Raw genomic sequence first — 16,708 nt, 5'->3', positions numbered from 1 at the left:
GTTAAGAAGCAACCAGAGCAATTGTAAACAATAGGGAATTCCCTTTAAGTATATATAGCGCGATAATGTCAATATGGTTACATCCCTAACAGCTAACCAGTAAAAATGCCTCGTTTCTCCTCACTCCAGAGCAAAGCCCGCCCCCAGAAGTGAAGAGAATTTGATCTGGAAAACACAATTTGAAAAAATGTCTTCTGTAAAACTCAAAATAAAAAACAGACATTTAAAAAAAATTCTTAATATACAAAATCTATTAAAAAAAATATTCAAAACAAAAATTAGAAGAAAGAAATGAAAACAATAAATTGGAAATGGACACCTTAAAAACAAAGTGTGAGAAAACAGCATAGATACTCTCTTAATGCTTTTCATTAGGATTTTATAAAATAAAGGGATTTTCTATTCTGTTCAAAGTTTAACTTCTAGATTGCCTTTTTTAGGTTATTTACAAATCGTGTTGTTTGCTTGCAACAATAATGGAACCAAACTCACTCCATAGTCTTGGGGACCGAATCCGACTGCAAAGAGACTTTCGTCAAAACTAGCATGTTTTTCCCCCATCTTCTTCTCTACGATGCACTTCCTTGTGTCAGACTGATGCTTTATCCGGGGCTATTAGAACATCATCCATTCATACATTCATATCTGTCACCCTAAACGCATCTTGGGAAAATGTCGGAGATTAATCCTGTAGAATAGTTTCACATCTAATCTGTAATAACTCTCAATTCTTACGTTTATTTTTCCTACATCTGAACAGTTGAATTTTAAATGTTTTCATATAGATTATTAGGCTTTTGTTAACCAACTTGAAGATCTAGACTAGATGGCAGCAGCTCAATAAAACAAGCCACGAGTGTTTGTTCTACTTAAAAATCTTACAAAGTCTTGTAACTTTTGTGTTGGGTCATTACCTGAATAAACAGCAATACAATCTGAACCTTAAGGCATTTCTGGAAAAAATGTTTAACAAGGAAGCAAAACAAGCCCCAGAAGGAGCCAAACAGAGCCTCTAAAATGAAGCCATTGATCCAACACTCAGTAAGAGGACATTAAAGGGTGATGGCTCCTGCTGGCGGTGAAGGCTGCCATCATTGCTCCTCTCTGATGGCCGCAGCTGACAGTAGCATGGCAGTTAGAGGCCTGTGTTGGTAGTGATTACCTCCAGGACGGTGGTCCAGCTTCATTGAGCTTGGTTGGGGCTTGCAGTAGAAGCGCCATCATCCCGCTCGTTGTGAGAAGTGTTTATTTTTAGCCTTCGGCGCTCCAGGATTTCTTCTCTGGTTCTTCTAATAGCCGTTCCGCTGTGATGCTTGTTACTAGCGTTCAGTTTAGTCAGTAACGTTTAAATACTGCTCCTTTTTAGAACCAACTTACTGTTACAGTAAAGCAGAGCAGTGGAGCTTAGAATCCATGGCCGCTGGACCCAGCAGCTCCCAGTCACATTTACACTTCAACTTAGAAAGCAGGAATCTAGGCTACTTTTACAAGTATTATTATTATTATTATTCAATTCAGTTCAGTTTATTTATATAGCAGCATTTCACAACACATCTTATCTCAAGGCACTTTACTGAGACAATTCAACCAGATCATACTGGTTTAAAGTTTTCTATCTTAGAAAAACCAGCTGATAATGGGCTCTATGCACAGCTCCACTACTTCCTGAATTTAAAGCAGCTCCTTTGTTTCCTGTCTTTCATTACTGGACGAACTGATTAATCCAGGTGTGTCTAGCCAGTTACTTAGGTCATACACACCTGGATTAATCAGTGCATCCAATCATGAAAGACAGGAAACAAAAGAGCTGCTTTAAATTCAGGAAGTAGTGGAGCTGTGCATAGAGCCCCAGTGGAGAGGAAAACTCCCTTTTAACAGGAAGAAACCTCCAGCAGAACCAGGCTCAGTGTGAGCGGCCATCTGCTGAGGCCCACTGGGGTTCAAGGAGACAGAAGCAGACATAGAAAAAGAAGCATAGATACAAAAGGCAACTGTCAACCAGCTCCACAGGCCAGGCACACGAGCTCTGAGCCAGCTCCCATGTCAGAATATAAAGAGGGCACATCCAGTTAGTAACATTCAGAGAAACAGGACTACACTGAAAAACAGGCCGATCTCCAACATCAAACAAAGGTGTTGATGGCAGCAGCACAGCTGATATTTCTCTCCAGGATGGAGTCACAGCCAAACAGGAACAGACCAGGTGAAGCTACTGTGAGAAAAAGCAGAGAGAGAGCAGAATGTTAGAGATTGAACTAACAGATTCTGCAGAGTGGGAGAATAGAGATAGAATGATGAAATAGGGGTCCCTATGTCCTCCAGTAGTCTAAGACTATAGCAGCAGATCTATAGAGATGGCTATCAAGTGTCTTATTGTGAAAAGACAGTTGATAGTGGAGCAATATGGAGTGAATTTGGTTACATTATTGTAGCAAGTAATAATCGGAAATGAAAAAACATATTTTACCAAAAAGGGTTTGAGAATAAATTTGATGTTTTTTTTCAGAATTCACAATTTCCATTTATTATCTACATTATTTTTTTAAATTGTCATTTTTTTATTGATTTTATATTTTCATGTTTTATTTTTTTCAAGTTTATTACACATTTTATTTTCAAATTATTTCCATGTTTGTTTATGTAATCTTTTACAAATTTCTATTTTTTTAAGTTTATTTCAGCACAATGTTGTTGCAGATATCCTTACAGAGAGATGTGAGCCTTTGCCCGCCACTAGAAGTGAATGTGATCTGGAAAACACAATTGGAAAGGAATGCAATGCAAAAAATCTGAAACAAGAAATGTCCAAAAACGAAATTTAAAAATATAGAAACTGCACAAAAAGTAAATAATCGTAATAAAAAAATAAAACCTGCGAATAAATTAAAAACAGCAAATTTACTCTAAAAGCCTGTTTTTATTAATACATTGTTCAAAGCTTCTAGATTGTTTTTGTTTTGTTTTTTTCAAATTTCCATTTACAAAATGTGCTCTCTGGTTGCAAAAATAATGAGGCAAATTTGCCTCCATACGGTTTCCTTCAGTGTTCTGTCCTATTAGATCAACCTTAATGGCTGATAGTAGGTTTTTGCAACCTGTGGAATAGACACACGTTTTGATTTATAAAAAGATTGTTAAACTGATCTTCTGGCTTTTTTGAGTCGCAGCTGAAATAATATTGAAGTGTCAGGTTAACATTCCTCGCTGCTGCTTCTCTTCCACCTGGTGTTCAGTTAAGAAATGAGATCCAGTCTGACTCTGCAGGGGAACTGGATGCAAAGTTGCCTCTCAGTGAATGTCTGGGCTTCAGCTGCAGGGAGCAATGAGGGAGTAGATGATGATGATGACGAAGATGTCCGCGAGCATGCTGGGCATCCCTCTCTCTGCTCTGTCATGTTGGAGACGGCAGCGCGCTCTGATTGGCTGCCATGGGATTACTCCTGCTGACGACAAACCCTATAAAATGAAAGTGGAGACGTTTCTCAGCGTCAGTCATTTAGTTTCTTTTCTGATTCTTTTATTTTCATCACAGACTCAGAGAAATGCAGGAACTATAAAGCAACGGATTGCAATGCAAGAGTAAAGCTTCCTAAACAACCCTGCTGACCATGATTCTTCTTCAAAGGGACCTTTTCTGGGTAGAAGTACAGCAGTAGATCCTTCTAGGGGTTTTCCCCTCCAAAGATGATTGTTTTTCTCTAAAAATAAAACATGTTTAAACATTACTGTGAATGTAAACTGGGATTTCTATGATGTAATGCTGCTTATTTCAGAGGCGTTTCCTATAAATCAGAATTTATAGCGACTGCCTGATCACATGATAAGCTCTCAGCAGGAGATCCTCCACATGAGATGCATTATCAGGAATCAGTCACATGTTGAGACTGAAGTAGGCTGTGCCTCCTGTTGATTCTGCTCATGTCGCAGAGTTCAGCTCAGGAAAAATGTACAGGTGCTGGTCATAAAATTAGAATATCATGAAAAAGTAGATTGATTTCAGTAATTCCATTTAAAAAGTGAAACTTGTATATTATATTCATACATTACATACAAACTCATATTTCAGATGTTTATTTTGTTTAATTTTGATGATTACAAATGACAACAAATGAAAATCTCAAATTCATCATATCAGAAAATTAGAATATTACTGAAGACCAATAAAAACAAAGGATTTATAGAAATGTTGGCCAACTGAAAAGTATGAACATGAAAAGTATGAGCATGTACAGCACTCAGTATTTAGTTGGGCCTCCTTTGGCCTGTATTACTGCAGCAATGCGGCGTGGCATGGAGTCGATCAGTCTGTGGCACTGCTCAGGTGCTATGATAGCCCAGGTTGCTCTAATAGTGGCTTTTAGCTCTTCTGAATTGTTGGGTCTGGTGTATTGCATCTTCTTCTTCACAATACCCCATAGATTTTCTATGGGGTTAAGGTCAGGAGAGTTTGCTGGCCAATTAAGAACAGGGATACCATGGTCCTTCAACCAGGTACTGGTAGCTTTGGCACTGTGTGCAGGTGCCAAGTCCTGTTGGAAAATGAAATCTGCATCTCCAAAAAGTTGGTCAGCTGCAGGAAGCATGAAGTGCTCTAAAACTTCCTGGTATGTGGCTGCGTTGACCCTGGACCTCAGAAAACACAATGGACCAACACCAGCAGATGACATGGCACCCCAAACCATCACTGACTGTGGAAACTTTACACTGGACTTCAAGCAACGTGGATGAAGTGCCTCTCTTCTTTTCCTCCAGACTCTGGGACCTTGATTTCCAAAGGAAATGCAAAATTTACTTTCATCAGAGAACATGACTTTGGACCACTCACCAGCAGTCCAGTCCTGTTTCTCTTTCGACGCTTCTGACGCTGTCTGTGGTTCAAGAGTGGCTTGACACAAGGAATGCGACAGCAGAAACCCATGTCTTTCATACGTCTGTGTGTGGTGGTTCTTGAAGCACTCACTCCAGCTGCAGTCCACTCTTTGTGAATCTCCCCCACATTTTTGAAGGGGTTTTGTTTCACAATCCTCTCCAGGGTGCGGTTATCTCTCTTGCTTGTACACTTTTTTCGACCACATCTTTTCCTTCCCTTCGCCTCTCTATTAATGTGCTTGGACACTGAGCTCTGTGAACAGCCAGCCTCTTTAGCGATGACCTTTTGTGTCTTGCCCTCCTTGTGCAAGGTGTCGATGGTCGTCTTTTGGACAACTGTCAAGTCAGCAGTCTTCCCCATGATTGTGTAGCCTATAGAACTAGACTGAAAGACCATTTAAAGGCTTTTGCAGGTGGTTTGAGTTAATTAGCTGATTAGAGTGTGGCACCAGGGGCCATCAATTTTGAACCTTTTCACAATATTCTAATTTTCTGATATGATGAATTTGAGATTTTCATTTGTTGTCATTTGTAATCATCAAAATTAAACAAAATAAACATCTGAAATATATGAGTTTGTATGTAATGTATGAATATAATATACAAGTTTCACTTTTTAAATGGAATTACTGAAATCAATCTACTTTTTCATGATATTCTAATTTTATGACCAGCACCTGTATTCACATTCATTAATCTCAGCCTGAAGTGGTCACTAAAGAATTTGTCGTTTATCAAGGATAGATGTTTTCAGGTTAATAGTCGTAAACCGGCCACTCGGCTGTCAGAAAACCCTCATATAACAAGATAAATAACCTAAAATTGACACTGTTTTGCTCCTGATTTATTGAATAAATACATCTGAAACAAACCAAAGTCATTAATGACATCACTGTCTAAATCTAGAGATTATTTTTTTTATCATGAGGCGTTTACAGGTTATTTTGACATCAGTCTGATCGATCCCTGATAAGAAAATGAGAGCAAATGTTACTCATGTCTTAATTAAAAGCAAAAATCCAAACATTTAGCAACAAATCAAACTACACATCCACAACAGATGGAGTGCAGGTGCTTCATGTCGTCTCAAGGCATGGCTGCAGATGTTTCCCTTTTGCCGATGACAAAGTTTTCACTCCCCCTCAATCTCTAACCTCGCTGAAACCATTTCAGTCTAGCAACAAAAAGTTAAATATGTATTGATATAAAATAAACTACAATCTACTTTGATTGCTAAAATTACCTCATTTTTAAAGTGAAGTTATTTTAAGTTAAGTTTTATTTGGGATCCTGTGCACCTCCAATATTCTCATGTCAGCCAATTATGAGAAAGCAAATGGCTGTTAGTGTTCTGTCAGATGAGCATACACATAGTCAATTCCCATTTATCCCTTTAGTTATGTATGAAAAATAAACTTTAAACTACCTCAATGGGCATGTATCCATTTAGTCATGTACAACAAAAACAATTTAATTACTTTTCTGTGTTTTTTGATGCATATAGCGATCTGACTTTAAATTGTTTTTTTGTACATGACTAAAGGGAAAGAATCCCGTTGAGAAAGTTAAGTCTATTTTTCGTACAAAACTAAACGGATAAATGCAAATCTGACATTTTGCTTATTGATTGTAGGTATGCTGGTCTGACAGAATGATGGCATGTTCACCTCTAGCTCCTCTGCAGCCGCTACGCCACAATTACTCATTAATTTAGTTGCAAATTGCAAAGATGGCTTCCCCCATGCAAAGACCAGAGAGGATAAGAATGCACTTTGACTCTTTATAGGAGTCATTATCTAATGGATGAAGAAAGAACCTTTTTTGAAGATTTTATTTCTCTTATATTGCCTTGTCCAGGAGCAAATCAGTGTTAGCTGAAATCAAACCTACAACCTTCTGATTTCAAAGTTTTCTTTACCCCCTGAGGCGCAGCCACCCCCAGTGTGCTGTTAGATATCAAACTATCACCAGAACGATGGCAAAACAAAAGCAGCATCACGTTAAAAACCCCACAGCTTCTTTGGCTGAAGGTCACATGGAGCAGGAGGAAGTAGGCACCAAGCTCTCAGGAGCAAACAGCCGTCCCTGCAAGGTCACACTGATAGGGAGTCTCTTGTTCCAGCTGGGAGGGGGGCTTCTATCTGAAAGTCAGGGTGAATTGAAAAGAACAAAGAGCCCAATCATCATCCTGCTTCTTCAGTCCAATTAAATGAAGTCTTCAGATAGAGAGTGACGGCCTGTGGATGAGCCGTCAGGCCCTTTCTTTCTCCTGTTTCCCCTGTTATCTGCTTGGTCGTTTAGAGCAGCAGCTCCATGAAGGTTAAAGTCTGATTTTCATTGTTTTATCCTTCAGTTTAAGTTGCATCCAATTAGCTCTGCAGTAATATCTGTTTTCCACCCAGAGTCGGTTCATTCGTCAGCCTGTTAGCGCTATCTGTATGGAGCTATAAATACCCAAACCTACGTGATGCAACCACTGCAGCCACTGGGAGCTGCTGAGATGAGTGAATATGTTCAGAAATGAAAGGGGGATAAATGAAATGATAAATGTCTCTACATGAGGTGTTTCCTGTTGGTGATGTTGTGAAATTAACCTTCTGATTCTCCTCTTGTGCAGGTTTTAGGGTTTGAGGTGGACTCCATCAACTCCGTGCAGTTCTCCAACCACACAGGTATGTGGAGCGTGTGGTATAGATGGATGGCGTGGGTGTGTATGAGTCAGTCAGAGCTGCTGGTGTCGTGATGAGGGCTTGGAGCATTAACAGCTGCTGAAGCAGAGGCCACCCTCAGACTGAGGAAGTGGAGAAAACACAGCTGCTTCTTTACTATGGAGTCAACTTTGATTCATGATTGTTGCAACCACAGAACGTGTTTTCTAAAATGGAAATGTGAAAGAAACACTCTTATTAAAATCCAACAGAGACTTTAAACATAAGTAACTTTGCTGATTACTTACATTTTAATATTCAAATAATTAAATTTTTATCCCAAAAAGTTCATATTATTGTTTGCTTTTTTAATTTATTTGATAAATCTTTTTTCCCACAATTTATTTGAGATGTTATTTGTATTCAGTTTAATTTTTCAAATGTTATATTTTCAAATTTGTTGCTATTTTTTTTTATTTTATTTGATCAAATTTTTAAATTTTTTTGCAAATCTCTTTTTGTTTTCTTATTTTTCCATCTTTTGTAACACTCAATCTGACATTTTCTTTAGAAAATATATTATCTGTAAAAAGGAAAAGAACAAATGAAACAGTATTTAAAAAATGAAACAAACTCTAAAGTATACTTTTTGAGAAAATAAAATCTGAGAAAATAAGTTTCTTTTAAAACGTTTTTGATTAGTTCGTTTAATTTCTTGATGAATTTTTTTTTTTTCAAATTAACATTTACAAAAACTTATTCTTTTTTTGTCACAATAGTGGAGCAAAAGATATTCCATACTTCATGCAGATGAACTTTGCCTTGTAGAAAATCCCTCCTTATGCTTTGCAAACAGAAACTTTAAAGTATTTTATTGGATGGAGCAGTAAGAAATAGAAAGATGCCACAGCAGCATCTATCATCACAACCTGAGATTCATATTACTTTATATAGAAACCTACTATAAGGAAAAACAGATCACCTCATCGTTCAGGTAGGTCTGTCAACCATGTTTGCACCATGATTTTTTCTTGCATCATGTTTACATTTGATCACTGCTGCACTTCAAGAGAGAGAAATGTCATGAGAACTACAAAATGAACTTTCACTTTGTATTCACTCTGTAAATAATAAGGACAATAAAGCTAGGAAATCAGAAAACACCTTAAGAAGTTGCAAAAGCATTTACTATTTGAGCTTACATGACACCAAAATGCTTTCAGATCAAATTTATAAGAAAGAAAAAAAATATTTTGGTGAAACAAATACCATTTATTTTTTCTGTACAATGTACCCTTATGGTGCTGGAGGGTTATTTGTTCCCTGCAGTGTCAATTTCACAGTTTCTGCTCACAGGAGTCATATCTGTTTGCATTTGTCGTCAAATATTTTAAATCTCATTCGTGTTTCTGGTCGTGACAATTTTCTGTGCTAGATTTTTAACGGCTTTGTTTAGATTTAAATACAGTGTGTCCATTTTGCACCACAGAATGATAACTCTCTTTTTTTCTCCTTTCTTTAGTCCTTTCCTGGGTAATCTGCTCTGTCTCTAATGGCTGGATCCAGCTAAATCTAAACTAAAGGAATGAATCAGCTGTAGGCTGAGAAAAAAAGTTGTTTGTTCAGCTGTTTTCCCTCCTTATTAAGGTTGGAGAGGTTTTACCCTTCCATATTGAAATACTCTTGTCCAGGATTTAAAAAAAAGTTTGCATGTACTGAATTGTTGCCATTTTATTGGCGTTGACATAGAAGACTAACAGGAAATATCATTATTGGAAGAAACAAATAAACACCAATATACAGCAAACATGAGCATCAAATTCATCTGAGGCACAAATCTCTCTGCTTATTGTCAGTTTGTTGCTTTAAATTCTGTGTTCATGAGGGAAGATGTGAGTGAGGTAACCTGTTTTTATGGTGCAGGCTGAACGCTAGCATAATTGTAGTTTTAGTGAAGGGTAAGTGCTGCTGTGTGGGTGAGGTCTGGGAATGAAGCGGCAACAGATGAAGAGATAAATGATGGAGTTTAAGGTTAACATTTTCAGTTGTCAGCTGTTTTCATTATTGTTTAAATAAATAAATAAAAAATCTGCAATATAAAGCACCCAGAACTAGTGCTGGATAATGGCCAACACTTACATCACTATATATTTCTTATTTCGGTCGATACGATATAATACATAATCGATATAAACTAGTGAAAAAAAAAATCCTACCATAGAATGCTGTACAATCTTCTGATTTTCAAGATTTTTATGCCAAGTCTATGTAACTCCTAGAGTTTAACATTTAAAAAGTTATTGTTAAGTAACCCAAAACATTCATAGATAAGCACACACATAAACAGAGATGGCAAAAGTACTCACTTTCCATACTTGAGTAAAAGTACAGATACTTGTGTTAAAAAATACTCTGGTAAAAGTGGAAGTACTGATTAAACTTCTTTACTCAAGTAAAAGTAACAAAGAACAGGCTTGTAAATTTACTTAAAGTATAAAAGTAAAAGTAGAAACCACTTTTTTCATGCCGTTGCCTACATTTTAAATGGATGTCTGCCAATAGGACTCGATCTCCGTTGTGTTCATTTTCAATCATCTCGTTGTCCATGCTACTATGCTAACGCCACCGCCACCAAGCTGCAATGATTTGCCGCCAGTGAATACCACCGAATCTGTCGATTCATCTTGTAGTGGTGCGTCAAATGCAACGTAGATTCCCATCCAATTAGATTGAATTTGGTATTGATGACGTGAAAAATAATAACGGTAACTCCATTGAAATGATTCAAAACTAAAGTAACGAGCCAATTTTTTAAAATGTAAGGAGTAGAAAGTACAGATATTTGTGTAAAAATGTAAGTAGAAGTAAAAAGTCGCCATAAAAATAAGTAGTAAAGTAAAGTAAAAATATCAGAAAAATCTACTTGAGTACAGTAACGAAGTATTTGTACTTCGTTACTTCCCATCTCTGCACATAAATATATATATATATGCATATATACTATATATATATACATACATATATAAATATATACATATAATGTACACTCAAATAACATCATAGATTCAGACATGATGTCTTAGTGGGGTTCGGGTCTGGCGGGCTAGTCCATAGTTTTATTGCCTTCATGTATATTTGGCCCTCATACCATCCTCATGGAGTCGACTTCTAACTGATTGTGCAGACACATGTACATTTTTGGCCTGTTGGCGTCATTTTACAGAGCTCTGGCAGTGCTCCTCCTGTTCCTCCTTGCACCAAGGTGGAGGTAGCTGTCCTGCTGCTGGGTTGCTGCCCTCCTCCAGGGCTCCTGGTGTACTGGCCTGTCTCATGGTGGTGCCTCCAGCAACGCTTAAGTAATACATTTCTCCCCATTGCTTCTGGAATTTTTAAAACTTTTTATATTGATTGGCTAAACATTTCAATATATCACCAAATAGATTTTTTCCCATCCTCCTATTTATGAGCAACTCATTCAATAACTGAACTTTGTGGTGCAGCCACTGACTGCCTATAGAACATTTTACTCTCATTTGCAATTGATCAGTGAAGACGACGATGATCTTTCTGTAAAAACCAATACTAACATATTTTCCCACTTTTCTCCAAACACATTTGTCCTACTTTATAAAGCGGTAGCACGGGGAAAATGCCACACATTCCTGCTTATAAATTCAAATAATATGTAAGAAAACCTCAGTATTAAATTTTATTTATTTTTTTGTTATTTCATAATCTAGTTAAAGAGCTCTTTAAGCTGTCACTATGGGGGAATGACCCCCTATTGATATGAATCGGCTCATTTTTCTGAAGTGTAAAAAAGGAGCAAAAGAGGCCAGTATATTGATGAGAATTTATTTGAGTAACCTTAACATGCAAATGACAGAGAAACAGATCTTGTGTATTCAAAGCTACGGTTCACTATTTTTTGAAGCAGATGGTAAATCTTAGGGACAGCTAGGATAAAATGTAAAAAAAAAAAAACCTAGATGAAGATGATTAATGGGGCGACAATGAACTGGAGAAAGAGAAGGGATGACACCAGATGAGGACATAGGGAGTGACGCGGCGCAGCAGCAAAACAGCGGGCGCTGGGTTTGCCACAGCGGCATATGATGACGACAGAAGCAGCCCTTATCTGTTAGGCTTCCATCATTTTTCTACTCTCTCCCTCACTCACACGACTGCTCTGAATGCTCATCTCTCCTTTTTAGCCCCTTTGGCTTTCTCTTGGCCTGTTGCTTAGCAACCAGATTCTCCTACAGCATCATGTGACTTGACTGTGACTCACCTGGAGCTGCGACATCATCGTCGGCATGCAGCAACCACGTCCTGCACAGGCGTTAGTGTTTGGAAGCCGGACACATAAATCCATTTCTTTATGATCTCATTACCTGGTGTTCAGCCAGAAGCTACACAGTGTTGGTGTCTGTGATTGGTGTCAGTTGGTCGTCAATTCCTGCTCCATCATCCTCTGTGTCCAGACGTTGCCACATGCATCATGTTTTTTTTTTGTTTGTTTGTTTGTTCAGACTTCTGCTCAGATCCGATCCAAAGTCACAAGATTTAAAATATATAAATAGCTGCAGAGATCTTGTTTAAAGATGTTACTGCTTTCATAATTATTCCTTTGCAAGATAATTAAGAAGCTTATTTAAAAGAATGTCTGTTAGATTCCAGTTTTTGTCATATTAGAGTTTAGAGTTCATGACCTAAACATGATCATTCTGGGATCATTCTGGGATCACACATCACATCACCTGGGCTCTGAGTTACTGCAGCACTCCAGGTTTTATTACAGTATCTCTGGCCACTGCTCTGACTTCAACCAATAATAGATATTTATCTGTTTTATTCATTTTTTTTTAATTATAACCAACAGTGTAAAAAAAAAATGTATTTTGGAAGATTTTTTAAAAGATATTTTATGTGGTTTTTTTTTCCCAAATAAATTTAATATGGAAAAACAAGCATATTTATTTTTCAGATTTAGCTTTGGGTGAGGAGATAACCAGTTATTTCATGAGGCATGAGTAGGAAGTGGATAGAAACCAGCACAGCTGGCGTTTCAGTAAAGAACATGCTTGGCATGCATGGCTTCTTGGAAAGTTTCACAGAATAAGGAATGAAAATCATTGATTAATGAATTGATCCTAAGTTTATCTTATCATTAACTAACGATTAATTGATAACTATCCATTTTTTTAAAAATCCAAGTTTTCTCTTTTATCAAGAGGATGAAGGGATGTTTTTTGTACATTGTTATATTTTAACAGTTTATCATTGAATAAACAAATAACTTTTTTCTTAAATATTATTAAATCAGAAATATTTAGGAGATAAAAGCTTTCCTCATATACTATATTTAATGATTACATGTCTTTTTCTATCATGTTACAACATTTTTCTTAATGCTTTTATTGCTTCCTCGCCTTCTGAGCACTGATGATGTTGAGAGATGTTGGTGCTGCTCCACCATGCAGCACAGCTAAATTAGCGCTATTCAGGGGACAACTTAAGGAGATTGTCAAGTGTTTATAATTCCCATGCTATTGTCTGTTTAATTCACAAGTTAATTATTAAAAGTTTTCAATATAACAGAAACCACTTAATTGCATCCACTCATTGACTTTTAAGGATTTGCTCCTTCTGGATGACCATGTGGTCACTGTAGATATTCACTTGCATTTTGTCGTTGACTGTATAGCACTCCCTCACACCGAACATGACTGCAGCGCCAGTGGAGAGGAAAAATGGCCTTTTAGCAGGAAAAACTTCCAACAGAACCAGGCTCAATGTGAGCAACCTTCTTAGGCTGACTGGGGTAGGAGAAAGAAGCAGGCATAGAAAAAGAACATAAGAGGCACTGATCCATAAATAATTTCTATGTTGGACAAAGTAACGGTAAACTAGCTCCATAGTTGGCTCTGTCTGGAAAAGAAACAGTTTAAGCAGAAACAGTGAAAGCTGAGCCCATATGAGAAAAACTATATAGAATAGAAACAGGACTAAGCAATGAAAAACAGGCTCAACTCTTTAATCTATAATCAATGGTATTGATGGCATTAGAAGACTGTTAATTCCCTAAAGGGTGGTGTCACACCCAAACACCATTAGAAGGTGAAGCTACTATGACAAATATGAGGAAAAAACAGAGACAGCATAAAGTTAGAGGTTAAATTAACTATTTTCCACAATTGACAAACCGAAATAAAATGAAACAGAATGATGGAAAGTGGTCCTTATGTCCTCCACCCACCTAAGCCTATAGCAGCATAACTAGAGAGTTTGCTCAAGATAACCTGAGCCACTCTCACTATAAGCTTTATCAAAAAGACATTTTTAAGGGACAATAATGTCTCTGATATAAGATGGAGCTTAATTATTTAGGGCTTTATATGAGGAGTAGGATTTTAAATTATATTCTGGATTTAAGAGGAAGCCAATGATGGGAAGCTAAATTATTTTCAAACAGAAGTGCATAAAGTTCATCCTGCATCCAACAGTATAAATTATCTGGATCGGACTTGGGGTGAATTCCTTTTTCAGCTCCAGCATGCCTTCACTCTGGCATTAGCTTCCTTGCAAATACAAATGAGGCTCAGCTAAAGAATGAGAAGGATGACCCTTAGTGTGTGGCTTTAACACTGCAACACTGGAACAAATTCCTTTTAAACAGATGTTGTCAAATAATCTGATGGAATCAGTTGTAATCTAGTAATCCATTATTTACCAATTCATCTTAAGTCAGTAAGTTGTTTACATCCCTAAACAGAAGGTTTATGGGAATGTTATTGAGAAAATTCTCTATGATGCTCCAGCGATGTAAAATGCACAGCATGGCGAAGTTAAATGCTTAAAAATAATAATGTGTTTACAGCAACAGAGGCAGCAGCTTCACTGTGACACTTTCATGTTAGTCCCAAAAAGTCCTACATTTTAAATACAAATAGATGGAGTGATAATCACCATTGAGCTTTCCAGTCCTCTGTCCATAAAAGATCATTTTTTGCTGGGCTCCTAGTAAAAAATAATTATTTTTTCAAGAGGTATCACTCAAAATCTGGTTATGCTGGTTGCTGGGAGACCAGAGTAGTTTCTTAGTTTGTATGTGTTTCATGCCCCTCTCATGCACTGCAAAAAATTTGATTTCTAAATAAGTCATTTCCTCCTTAAAATAAGTCTATTTTTTCTTGAATTAATTATTTAAGTGAGACACTTTGCCAATGGAACAAGACAATTTACACTTAAAATAAGAAAAAACAATTGCATTTTCTTATTTCAAGTGCATAATATCTAGATAACTTATTTTAAGAGTAAAAATACTAATTCTATTGGCAACTCATCTTATTTACCGGCTCAAATTAAGGGTGAATACCCTTAATTTAAGACATTGTTACTCATTTTGAGATCGTTTTTGCAGTGTGCTGCTGATTAAGGAAGTCTTAACAAGATAATTTAACCTCCCCTTCTGTTTTTTACTCCAGGTTATTCTCACTGGAAAGGCCAGGTGTTGACAGCAGATGAGCTTCATGTTCTATATGAGGGAATCAAACTGAACAACGTTCACCAGTATGACTATGTTTTAACAGGTGGGTGTTTTTATTTTCTCTTGGCTTCATTATAGGCAGGGACTAAGAAGATTTTTTTTATTTACTTAAAATGCAAAGATATTGCAAAAATAAATCTATATTTTGAGTAAACACTGCCATTGGATTTCCGTTGAGTGTATGTAATGTTAACTTCTCATTTTGACTGGACTAGAACCTACAGAGTAGACACAGGAAGGCTAATATTACCTCAGCTGATTTTTGTTTTGTTTTGACTGGTGTAAAGCTAGACAAAGCATACTGTGTCTCTGCCTCAAAGTTTTAATGATCCGTTATGCATGAAATATTTTTTATACATTTTCTTTGATTTTAACTCGCTGCATTTCAAACTGAAAAGGTTTCATTTTAGTAACTGCTGTTTAACCTGAAGGGAACTAGCACTACACGACCTCGCACACCTTGCAGTCAGTGGGTGAGAGGCGGGGTCCACACTGGACAGGTCGCCAGTCCATCACAGGGCAACACAGATACCCCATTTCCACTACCCTTGAAAAACCGATCCATGCCGAGACCGGTCCGAGCTCGGATCAGTTAACCAGGCTGAGCTCGGTTCTGACGACCGTTTAATTCAATTCAGTTTATTTATATAGCGCCAAATTCACAACACATGTCATCTCAAGGCACTTTACAGTTCAACCAGATCAAATTGATACAAAGTTTTCTATCTAAGGAAAACCAGTTGATTGCATTGACTCATTGACTCAAATACAATCCCCCACACTAAGCATGCTTGTAGCGACAGTGGAGAGGAAAAACTCCCTTTTAACAGGAAGAAACCTCCAGCAGAACCAGGCTCAGTGTGAGCGGCCATCTGCCGAGGCCGACTGGGGTTCAAGGAGACAGAAGCAGAGATACAAAAAGCAGCTGTAAAAGGCGGCCCCGTCCAGGAAACACACAGCCAGGCAGACGAGCTCCAAGGCAGCTCCCATGCCAGAGGACGAAGAAAGCACATCCACTCAGTCACGGTCAGAGAAACAGGACCACACTGGAAAACAGGCCGATCTCCAACATCTATAAACAAGGGTGTTGATAGAAGCAGCACAGCTGATGTTTCTTTCCAGGATGACGTCACAGCCAAACAGGAACAGACGAGGCAAAGCTACTCTGAGGAAAAGCAGAGAGAGCAGAAGGTTAGAGATTGAACTAACAGATTCTGCAGAATAGGAGAACAGAGAGAGAATGAAGCAGAATGATGAAATGGGGGTCCCTATGTCCTCCAAAAGTCTAAGCCTATAGCAGCATAACTATAGAGATAGCTCAGGATAACCTGAGCCACTCTAACTATAAGCTTTATCAAAAAGGAAAGTTTTAAGCCTAGCCTTAAAAGTAGACAGGGTGTCTGCCTCACGGACTAAAACTGGTAGTTGGTTCCACAGGAGAGGAGCCTGATAACTAAAAGATCTGCCTCCCATTCTACTTTTAGAAATTCTAGGAACCACTAGTAAACCTGCAGATTGAGAGCGAAGTGCTCTGTTAGGAACATAAGGAACAATCAGATCTCTGATATAAGATGGAGCTTGGCCATTTAAGGCTTTATATGTGAGAAGGAGGATTTTAAATTCTATTCTTGATTTAACAGGA

At 37.6% G+C, this 16,708-nt stretch overlaps 1 protein-coding gene across 1 annotated transcript in view; it reads left to right on the top strand.

Annotated features, from left to right (window-relative positions):
• Positions 1 to 16,708, top strand: part of pdxkb (pyridoxal (pyridoxine, vitamin B6) kinase b) — a 36,592-nt gene that overhangs the window by 6,002 nt on the left and 13,882 nt on the right. The window contains exons 2-3 of the mRNA XM_038276754.1: positions 7,487 to 7,541; positions 15,005 to 15,109. Of these exons, the coding sequence (XP_038132682.1) occupies positions 7,487 to 7,541; positions 15,005 to 15,109 (160 nt within the window). The remainder of the gene's footprint in view (positions 1 to 7,486; positions 7,542 to 15,004; positions 15,110 to 16,708) is intronic.

Source organism: Cyprinodon tularosa, unplaced genomic scaffold (genome assembly GCF_016077235.1).
Source record: "Cyprinodon tularosa strain WSP-4 unplaced genomic scaffold, ASM1607723v1 ctg127, whole genome shotgun sequence".
Lineage (NCBI taxonomy): Eukaryota > Metazoa > Chordata > Actinopteri > Cyprinodontiformes > Cyprinodontidae > Cyprinodon > Cyprinodon tularosa.
Note: the sequence above shows the minus strand (reverse complement) of the source record. Positions and strands in the feature narration are given on the sequence as shown.